Source organism: Haematobia irritans, chromosome 1, assembly GCF_050003625.1.
Source record: "Haematobia irritans isolate KBUSLIRL chromosome 1, ASM5000362v1, whole genome shotgun sequence".
NCBI lineage: Eukaryota > Metazoa > Arthropoda > Insecta > Diptera > Muscidae > Haematobia > Haematobia irritans.
Window position 1 is genome coordinate 186,078,095 of NC_134397.1, and position 12,181 is coordinate 186,090,275.

General features: G+C 34.7%; 1 protein-coding gene across 1 annotated transcript in view; it reads left to right on the forward strand.

Annotated features, from left to right (window-relative positions):
- Positions 1–8,048: 8,048 nt before the first annotated feature.
- LOC142222282 (homeotic protein labial-like) overlaps positions 8,049–12,181 on the forward strand; it is a 111,350-nt gene continuing 107,217 nt past the window's right edge. Inside the window, exon 1 of the mRNA XM_075292319.1 lies at positions 8,049–9,979. Within this exon, the coding sequence (XP_075148434.1) occupies positions 8,638–9,979 (1,342 nt within the window). The 5' untranslated portion in view covers positions 8,049–8,637. The remainder of the gene's footprint in view (positions 9,980–12,181) is intronic.

The window sequence follows — 12,181 nt, forward strand, 5'->3', positions numbered from 1 at the left end:
TCTCTATCCCAAGAAACGGCCCTATTCCAAATTTGAGGACGATCGGACTTAAATTGCGAGCTTTACTTTGTGCACAAAATTACATATACAGACAGACGGACGGACAGACAGACAGACGGACATCGCTAAATCGACTCTGAATTTAATGCTAAGCCGATCGGTATACTAAAAGATGGGACTACACGGATGAAAAAGACTGTTTTTCATATGTTTGGCTATAAACATTATATGTTTGGAACACACATTTTTAAACACAATATTATTGAGTGCAAGCATATAATGTTCATAAACTAGCATAACATGTTTGGGACATATATGTTAATATGTTGGGACATAAAATGTTTGTAAATATAATATGCTTGGATGCAAACATATATTAATTTAGAAATAGCCTATAAACATATATGTGTTTAGTAGCTTGGAGCGCTATTTAACAGGGAGCGATATTGAATTAAGTTGGTGGTTGTTGCTTGTTATTATAAAATTAACATTTTATTTTTCCTTGGGCAATTTATCAGCTACTTCTTTGATCCTTACAAACTGTGTGGTCCGCTGTTCGAATCCCCGTCCGGCAAAAGGTAAAATTAAAATAAAAAAATCATACAATTGAATAATTTCTTCTACAATGTTTGTATTACAGAAAAAGGTGCTAAGAACTAAAAAATCTCGTGGAAGTAAGAAAGATGTCGGGGAATATACAATTGGGCAGAAACAAAATTTTGAGTATTCAGGTCGAAAACCTATGTTGTTAGCACCTATATTACCTGTTTATTTTCATAATTAATTATGATTGTAAATATATAAATAAATAAATAAAATTTTGAGCACAATATTGTTTGGGAGAATTTTTTTTAAGCATATAATATTTTTGGGTGCAAAATGCTTCCAAACATATTATATGTTCACATAATAACATATTGTTTTTTGGAAGACAACATTATTGAATTTGGATGCAAAAATACAAAATGTTTGGAACTTAGACTACCCAAACATATATTGTTTAGACCAATATGCTTTCAAACATATTACATATTGGAAGAGATCAAACATATAAATGTTTGGGCAATACCCAAAAATGTATATGCTTGAAGCAAAATATGTTTGGGAGTATATGTTACAGAAGCGATTTTTTGTGAGCGTGTAGGACCACTATTTCTTGGCGTTACATACAAATGCACAAACTTATTATATCCTGTACCACAGTAGTGGTGAATCTTTTCTGGCTAATTTCATTTTCCACACATTTTTCTCAATTCCAAGAGGTTTTTTAATTCTTAGCACCATTTTCTGTAATTCAAAAAATGTAGAAGGAATTTTTATACCCTCCACCATAGGATTGGGGGTATATTAAATTTGTCATTCCGTTTGTAACACATCGAAATATTGCTCTAAGATCCTATAAAGTATTTATATTCTCGGTCGTGGTGAAATTCTGAGTCGATCTGAGCATGTCCGTCCGTCCGTCTGTTGAAATCATGCTAACTTCCGAACGGAACAAGCTATCGACTTGAAACTTGGCACAAATAGTTGTTATTGATGTAGGTCGGATGGTATTGCAAATGGGCCATATCGGTCCACTTTTACGTATAGGCCCCATATAAACGGACCACAAATATGGTCCCTAACAACCATGCAAAAATTGGTCCACATCGGTCAATAATTATATATAGCTCCCATATAAACCGATCCCCAGTTTTGACCTCCGGAGCCCCTTGAAAGAGCAAAATTCATCTGATTCAGTTCAAATTTGGTACGTGATGTTAGTATATTGTATCCAACAACCATGCAAGAATTGCTTCATATCAGTCCATAATTATATATATCCCCATATAAACCGATCCAGAGATTTGGTTATGGAGCCTCTTGGAGGAGCAAATTTCATCCGAGTCACTTGAAATTTGGTACATTGTGCTAGTAAATGGCCGTTAACAATCATGCCTAACTAGGTCCATATCGGTCTATAGTTATATATAGCTCTCAAATAAATCGATCCCCAATCACACAAAAATTGGTCCATATCAAGTTCATAATTGTATATAACACATAAGCGACTCCCATATTTCAATTCTGGCTCTCTACGTATCGTGCAAAAAGTCCATATCGATTCGTAATTATTTGTAGACTTACCTATACATAAGTGTTTTGTCTAATATATACCACGTATGGACTAACTCACAATTTAGAAAACGATGTTAAGAAGTTTTAAGATACCACAACCCAAGTAATTCGATTGTGGATGACATTCTTTCGTAGAAGTTTCTACGCAATCCATGGTAGAGGGTACATAAGATTCGGCATGGCCGAACTTACGGCCGTATATACTTGTTTAAATTTTACCTTTCGCCTGGACGGAGAATCGTACAGCGGATTATGCAATTTGTCAGCCAACACACTATCCACTGGGCCATACCAAGGGTCCTGGATTCGATCCCTGCTTCGCCCAAACACCAAAATGTTTTGTTTTTGTTTTTATATATATATTTCAGATATGTTCGGAAGATCCCGAAAAGGCATTACATTACATATTAAATTTTTACTATGAAACTGTAGAATGTGTCTTATTAAAGACTTAAAGTCAGATAGATATAAACGAAATGGGCTGTGTTGTTGGTTCAAAAATAATTTGTTTATTGAAAAAATAAAAATTTTGTAACGAACGACTTTTTTTGGTGATAAAAGTTAAAAATTTTCGAAGAAATTCAAAAAACTCTAACAAATGAAAAACGTTTCCGGTACACGCTTTGTTTTTCTTTGCATTTAGTAATATTACAAATTAAAATTATATTTAAAATTTCATTAAAAAATAAACAAAAAAAAAGAGAGCGGAAAAATATCAGTGCGTATGGATTCATAAAGCAATTTATATTAATAATTAAAATTCACGAAAAAAGCTAAACAAGATCCCCAAAAAAAATCCATAGGTGTATTTGCACACAAAGAAAAAATACTTTCCTCCGGAACGAAATTTTAGACAAACGAAATTCTCCTTTCTTACACAGGATTTTCTTTTAGAGCAAATAAACGCGGATTTATAATAAGAGATTCAACGATTGTCTCTGAAGTTTTTTATTTGCTTTTAAAAAAAATTTCTTTGTGACAAAAGAAAACTTTGCTTGTCTAAAATTTCGTTCATCGGAAAAGAAAACTCTTCTTTCATTGTGGCATTGTGAATCTGCCTTTAACATGTATTTCAGCGTTGCCCAACACTACTAACAATGCTACTTTTCCTTCTAATATTATGTTTATACCCACCACCATAGGATGGGGGGTATATTAACTTTGCCATTCCGTTTGTAACACATCGAAATATTGCTCTAAGACCCCATAAAGTATATATATTCTGGGTCGTGGTGAAATTCTGAGTCGATCTGAGCATGTCCGTCCGTCCGTCCGTCCGTCCGTCCGTCTGTTGAAATCACGCTAACTTCCGAACGAAACAAGCTATCGACTTGAAACTTGGCACAAGTAGTTGTTATTGATGTAGGTCGGATGGTATTGCAAATGGGCCATATCGGTCCACTTTTACGTATAGCCCCCATATAAACGGACCCCAAAATTTGGCTTGCGAGGCCTCTAAAAGAAGCAAATTTCATCCGATCCGGCTGAAATTTGGTACATGGTGTTAGTATATGGTCTCTAACAACCATGCAAAAATTGGTCCACATCGGTCCATAATTATATATAGCCCCCATATAAACCGATCCCCCGATTTGGCTTGCGAGGCCCCTAAGAGAAGCAAATTTCATCCGATCCGGCTGAAATTTGGTACATGGTGTAGTATATGGTCTCGAACAACCATGCAAAAATTGGTCCACATCGGTCCATAATTATATATAGCCCCCATATAAACCGATCCCCCGATTTGGCTTGCGAGGCCTCTAAGAGAAGCAAATTTCATCCGATATGGCTGAAATTTGGTACGTGATGTTAGTATATGGTCTCTAACAACCATGCAAAAATTGGTCCACATCGGCTCATAATTATATATAGCCCCCATATAAACCGATCACCAGCTTTGACCTCCGGAACCTCTTGGAAGATCAAAATTCATCTGATTCAGTTGAAATTTGGTACGTGGTGTTAATATATGGCATCAAACTCCCATGCAAAAATTGGTCGATATCGGTCCATAATTATATATAGGCCCCATATAAACCGATCCCCAGATTTGACCTCCAGAGCCCCTTGGAAGAGCAAAATACTTCCCATTCGGTTGAAATTTGGTACGTGATGTTAGTATATGGTATCCAACAACCATGCAGGAATAAGAAGTTTTAAGATACCACAACCCAAGTAATTCGATTGTGGATGACAGTCTTTCGTAGAAGTTTCTACGCAATCCATGGTGGTGGGTACATAAGATTCGGCCTGGCCGAACTTGCGGCTGTATATACTTGTTATATTATACCATAAGTCTAATTTTGTAAATAAATAAATTTGTAAATAAATAAGCATATCAAATTTTTGGCCTTAACATAAAACAGTTTTCTGCCGTCTCACAGAAATGGCTCTCTTTTGATTGTCTCGCTGTGTTATGTTGATATCTTTCGTCAACGCTCCCGGTTTCCATCTCTATACTCTCTCTTTGTCGCTCTCTGAATAAAATATCACAACATACACGCAAAAAAATAATTCTTTCCTCCCAAACGAAATTTTAGACAAATAAAGTTCATTTCTCATTTGCTTTTCGCTGTAAGGAAGTGTATTTGGAAGAAAAGTATATACTTTTTGTGATAAACGTTTATTCTTTTCCAGGATGTAAGAACAACTTCATAAAGACTAGCTCAAAAAAAACATTATTTTCTTGCTAATTGCATTGTCCCTCACATCTTTCTCACATCCACGAGGATTTTTAGTTCTTAACACCTTTTCCTGTAATACCAACAATGTGGAAGAAATTATACGATTTTATAAATTTTTTTAAATTTTTTTTACCTTTCGCCTGGACGGAGAATCGAACCGCGGACCATGCACATTGTAAGCCAACACACTAACCACTGAGCTATGTACCTGTTATGGTCATCAATAGATAAATATCCATATAAGTTATATTTATATAGCATAGCTTGCGGCGCCCACGAACCGAATAAACAAAGTTTATTTAACAGAAACAAACATTTAGTTTGGCACCGTGGAGCAGTGGTAGCTCGTCCGACTCTCATGCCAAGGGTCGTGGTTCGATCCCTGCTTCGGCCAAATTTTTTTCTTTTGTTTTTTTTTTTTTACATATATTCCAGATATATTCGGAATATTCCGAAAAAATGTTCAACATTACATTGTACTATATTAAATTTTGAACTGTAAAATGTGTCTTAGTAAAGACCTTAAGTCAGAAAAGAACAGTGTTTGATATAAACGAAATGGACTGTGTTGTTATTTCAAAAATAACTTTTTTTTATTGAAAAAATAAAAATTTTGTAACAAACGAATTTTTTTGGTGATAAAAGTTTAAAATTTTCGAAGCAATTCAAAAAACTCTAACAAAAGAAAAACGTTTTCGGTACACGTTTTCCAAACGTTTTTTTTCTTTGCGTGCACGTTACCGCGAGTGCACTGTGTACATATATAATTTCATTGGTTGATTCAAAATAATAAAACTACGCACTTGTTTACAGGGGTGGAGTCGGAGTCGAGCCAATTTGGCATTTTTTATCAGCTCGACTCCGACTCCGGCGTCGACTCCGGGAAATATAACAAAATCTCATTTTAATACCACTAATTTGTAGTTTTATTGTGGGGGTACCGTAAGTGGATAGATATAAAGTATCGTATTTATTTATATGTGCTAAAAAAAGATCTTAATTTCACATTAGATGCAAATTGAACTCTATATTTCAAATTTAATAAAAATAATGATATAAGTACCCATCATAATATGAGAAGATACCAACAGTATATGTATTTGTGGGCCAAAATTATTGATACTATCTCAAATCCTTTAAATTTGTTGCGAGCTATATAAAGGTTTATATTCCCAAATGCATGAATTTGAATCTGAATCGATTTAGACAAAATTGTATATACTTCTATATGGGACGTAACACAATTTTAACAAAAAATAAAAATGCAAGGAAAATCTAAAGTCGGGCTGGCCGATTATAATATACTCTGCACAACTTTGTATTTAGATCTACATTTTGATATAATCTCAAATCAGACTTCTACAAAATCTCTGGCAATATTTGGGAAATATTTATAATTGTTTAGATAATTTCGCAAAAATGCATGAGCATACAATTTTGGAAAAATTTTTGTCTAGTAAATAAAATTTTGCAAAATTTTATATAGAAATAAAATTTTGCAAAATTTTCTACAGAAACAAAATTTTGACAAAATTTTTTATAGAAATAAAAGTTTGAAAAAATTATCAAAAGAAATACAATTAAAAAAAATTGTGTAGCAAACAAAATTTTTTATGGAAATAAAATTTTGACCAAATTTTCTAATAAAAAAATCTATTACTATAAAATTTTGTCAAAATTTTCTACAGAAATAAAATTTTGCAAAACATCCTAAGAAACAAAATTTTGACTCAATTTTCTATAGAAAAAAATATTTCTATAGCAATAAAATTTTGAATAAATTTTTATAGAAATAAAATTTTGACAATACTTTTTATAGAAATAACATTTTGACAAAATTTTCTATAAAAAACAACTTTGAAAAATTTTTCTGTCAATATTCCACATATGTATATGGCCTTAAAATAAAATAAAAAAAAATAATTTCGATTGTTCGAAATATTTCAAATAAATTGGCATGGACATTAAAATAGATCGATCCAGCCCATCTGCTAGTCTAACATTCTAGGAAACATAAAAAGATAGCCGTAATTGGAAGTTACAAAAATGTGAAGTGTTTTAAAAAATTTGGTGTAGCCGGAGTCGAGCAAAATTTTTACGACTCCGACTCATACAAAATCTTCAGACTCCGACTCCGACTCCGGCTCCACAGCCCTGCTTGTTAAACACAGTTTAAGACAAATTAAGTTTTCAACGACAAAAATATAAAACAACAGTGTTTTTATTAATGCTTAATTAATTAATTAAATTATGTATATCACAAAAAAAAAATATTTTGTTTCTCTTAATTTTTTTTTTTTTTGAGAAATTTTCCTGATTTTTTTGTTTGTTTTACTTTTAGATCATCTTTACTTTTATGAGAAGGATGAATTTAGAAAACCGTAGTTAAAAATTTAAAGCTCTCAGTAAATTCTCGTTGTTTTAACAACGCATTATGGACACCGAAAACAATTATTTCACATAGAACAGTTCACTGGGTGTCTTGGAAAACACTTCACTGTTATAATTTAATTTATTAATGAAGTTTATAATTTCTCCCAAAAAGTGAGTTCATTGCAAAAATCAAAAATGGCTATATCTAAAATTTTCCATCTGCATAGCTGATCATAATATAAAGACTATAAACGATTAAATATCTTTTAGTTTTAACAAATAAAATAATCTCAATATAATCTCATCCTAATAACAACAAATTTCCCTATTTACCACGGCGATACACAAACAAAAACCAGTAGTAGTAAATGACTAACACCTGGTTTTTATATCAAATAGGCGCAATGGGGAAAATAAAATAAAAACAACAACAACACAATAATCTTTGCAAAAATAGAATGGCAACGTTTGGAAATGGAGAAAGATGTTCACATTATTCCATTCATTTGCACAATGGCAGATGATGGTAGTAGCACATAGCCTCTTAACGTATGTGAGTGCAACAGACTTAGTTACTCTCTGAGTAAGAGAGGCGGAGTTTAAACAACAACCCAAGGTCTTTGAGTATAACAAAAATAACCAGCCAACAAAATAAACACCATCATGTCACCAACCAACCACATAACAACAACAATACCAAGCATTCGAGTTGTATGAATGAGGGAGTGTGTATATGTGTGTGAGTGTATTACGGCATATGTTTGATTTATGTTAGTAAAAGAGAGACAACATGAGTGTCAACTCCTACATAGCATGTTTTAACCGTGGATTCAGTGGGCCCTGCTGGTATTGATGAATCAGTTGTGAATTGCCTTCACGCGGGACGACAGACTTGTTTGGTTTAAGGTGCGCACGCCATAGCCAATCGTTTATTTACGTTTTACTCAATCGATCGATCGTTTGTTCATTCGAAAATAAATTTCGGCTTTTGGTTTCTTGTAAGATTTCCTTGGATATAGGAAATGAAATGGAAAAATATCGGTTAAAGGAGTGAAAACTTTGATTATGTATTCGAGAGTTTATCATAGAATAAATTGGTCGTGAACAGCGACGGTAATTGATCAAAAAAATAAAAATACAATCAAAACAAATTTTGTAACTGAAAACTGGTGGATATTTCGGTTACAAAAAAAAAACTAATTGAAAAAAATCAGTTAAAGGAAAATGTGCCAAGCAAACAAAAAATATATATTAAAAGAAAAATCTAAGTAAACATAAAAAACAAATAAAAATTACTTTCTTAAAAAATAAAAAAATCTAAAACATTTAATTAAAAAAAAAACATCATAATCAAAAAAGCAATAAGTGTTAGTGTTATTCAAGTGTTGTTGTTGAGTGCATTACCCCGTTATTCGTGAAAGAACCCGTTGAACTATCCAAACCCCTTTGATTTTGGGCAAACATGATGGACGTAACCAGCATGTACGGCAATCATCATCCTCATCACTCTAATACTTATCATGCGGCTGGCTCCGTAGCTCCCGATATGTCTACGGTGGCAGCGGCCGCCGCTGCAAATGGTTATCCCAATGCATATTTCCCAAATTCCGCGGTAATGGGTCATGCTGGCGGTTTACATCACACGCAGAGTCATCATTTGAATAGTGGCTATATAGCCTATGATGGGGCCTCACCCAATTACTACCAGCAGCAGCAGCAACAACAACAACATCACCAGCAACAACAACAACAACCAGCCTCACAACATCAACAACAATTGCAACATCCTCAACAATCCCAGCAGCCACAGTCCCAACAGTTGACTCCTCCACCTAGCCAACCATCATCATCATCGGCCCACAGTCAATCTTTGTATTCCCATTCACATTCGCATCTATTTAGTCCCACAGCAGCGGAATATGGTATAACCACCTCCAATCCCTTGGCAGGTGCCACACCAACCCATCCATCCACAGCCAGTCATTCACCTTCAGAGCCAGTCTATTATGATTCGGACTCGGTGCATGCCTATTATGCCACAGCAGCTGTAGCTACAGTCCCTCCAGCCACTACAAATTCCCCAATAACGGCATCGAATGCCAGCAGTCAAACGGGACAAAATGCTCCCCTAGATCCCCCCATAATAAGCTCGGAAAATGGTCTCAGCTATACAAATTTGGATTGTCTTTACAATCAAAATTCCCCTCAACATTTGGCGGGAAATCAATCCAATTATATGGTTCATGAAGAGAAATATGCCGCGGTCTTACATTCTCAATACAACATGGATGATGGTCTTATGCATTTGGCCGGTAGTAATGCCAGCCAATCTTCTTCGTCACAAAACCATCAACAACATTCGCCCCAATTATGGCATCATCATCAGCACATGGCCCAATCCTATGGCCATTTGGATGCCAATGGTTTACCCATAGATTCATACAGTATGCATCCCCACCTACATCATGCTCACAATATGTCGTCACAACATTTGACGGCTGGCAGTCAATTGGGTGGTCCCCAATCAGCTCTAATCCAACACTCGTCCCCAACAAGTGGTGGCGGTGGTGGTGGAGGCTCAACGGCCAATTGTGGGCCAAATACCCGTTCACAGCATGTGATATCACCTGGAGGTACAACAACCACATCGACCACATCATCGGCATCTTCATCCTCGGGAAATAATTCGACTGGATCGAATAATTCCATGGGTAATCAAGGCCAAGCAAAATCCCCAAATCAGGGTAATAATTTGCCCACCTACAAATGGATGCAATTGAAACGAAATGTACCCAAGCCACAAGGTAAGTGATAGTTTTGTTGATGTTTGTATGGAATAAAACATATTTCTTGGCGATTTCTTAAATTTATTGAATTGCAACTATGGTACAAGAGAGAAGGAATGCCTCTCAGGCAACGATTTTTTTAATCCCACAATTTTGTGATTCCGTGTTTTTATTTTTTTTTTTTCATTTCTGGCTTCAAAGAGATATAAAATTTAATGGGATGTTTTATCTCTTGTCCATTGTTTAAATGAAGAACTAACAATCTTTAATCCATATCCTGGCATATCCTATTTTTATGGATAAACCAAGTGATACACAAATCATTTCTTTCCTTTCGAAACGAAAGTTTGGACCAACGAAGTTTTTCTTGTTTATTAAAGTTGTATCCTTACCCCAGGCTTGTGGGAAATTTCCATAGATTACACCGAAAAAAATTTCACGAAAATTTTTCAAATTAAAGACTTAATTGAGTTTTAAAAAATATCCAATTAAAAATTTAATTGATTCAACAAATTTTTTAATTGAAACAAAAATTATTCAAAAGAAATAATAATATCAATTAATTGTTTAATTGGATCAATTAATTTTTTAATAGACATTCATTTAGTTTTTTAATTGATACTATCATTTTTGTGATTGAAGACATTTCAATTAAAAAATTAATTGGATTAATTAATTTCGTGATTGAAATTTGAAAATTTTTTTTGCGTGTATAGTATAGATGTGGCTGGGGGAGATAGCTCAATTTTTAAAAGAATTGATTGAAGCTCTATCGGTTATTCACCTTGCATACCAAAAGATTATATTTTCTTTGGGATATGTTCGGCACTGGCTGTCTTAAATGTGTCAACGAGATGGCTGAACAGTTTTTGGGGGGGTGCCTAATAAACTAACATTTATTGTAGTTTCACCGGAGTAATTCCATTATATCCGGTTATTTCCAGGAAAATACCCACTAGTACATAGAAAGTCTCCTCATTAGACTGTATCCTAAATGGCCTTCAAATATTGTAATTTAACCGAGAGTGGATTAAGAAGACTCCAATGCTTTCCTTATTTTTGAATTCTCGAAAGTGATTTCTACACTGATCCAAAGAGGATTCCAACAAGCTACAAATCGTCCTAGAAATTCACCTGACTTCGCGTCATAAAACTCTTTGTACTATGGAACCATAATGTCTTCAGATATCTTGCTAACAATAAGTAAAGCAATTGAGTCAAAACAGACTTCATTCCTTTCTGATGTTGGTGTTTTACTGATTTGCCGATCTTGAGTCTATGATTTCTACAATTTCTTGAGGTTAAGCTAAACGTTGTGACGTTAGGTCTAGTGACGGTCCATTATTTTAGGCTCACTTAGACATTGAGACAAAAGACCGTCTTTTTATAGCCAAGTACAAAAAACGTTTCACTTTAAGAGCAAGTGACGTCCCTTTTACAAAAAATAGAGAAAATCTAACCTTCTCCGATTTACTTGAAACTGGAAGAAGATGATTAAATTTATACTAGGTACATGATTTTTCGATGTCTGGTTGGGGAAGGGGAATAGTGAAATTGGGAAGTTTGTGAAATGAATATAGGTTACGTGCGAAGGAGGGGGGTTCCCTTTTGCCCGATTTTTCGAAAATAGAAAGTAGAGGATTGTCGATAAATGGGAACTCGGTACATATTTTTATGATTTTTCAACAGGCTTCTGCCAGACTTTTTTAAAGGGTGATACGGTCAAAGGAAAACGCGTGTAAATCGGTGAAATCGTTTATTTAAAAAATCAAATTAAATTTCTTTTTCAAGTTCAATTAGTATAAAATTCAGGAAAAATATTCAGTTAGGCTTTCGCTTTTCCAAATCCGAATTGCCGGGCCTCACACTTGACACCTGCCATCAGATTTTGTACAGCCACCTTGTCCACCTTTTTCGCCGCAGAAAGCCCGAGATTTGGTTTGCCTTGAACTGCTGCTCGTCCTTAGCAGTTTTTTTGGTCTTCTTTAGGTTCCGCTTGACAATAGCCCAGTATTTCTCAATTGGGCGGAGCTCTGGCGTGTTGGGAGGGTTCTTGTCCTTGGGAACCACCTGCACGTTGTTGGCGGCGTACCACTCCATGGCCTTTTTACCGTAATGGCAAGATGCCAAATCCGGCCAAAACAGTACGGAACAACCGTGTTTCTTCAGGAAAGGCAGCAGACGTTTATTCAAACACTCTTTCACGTAAATTTCTTGGTT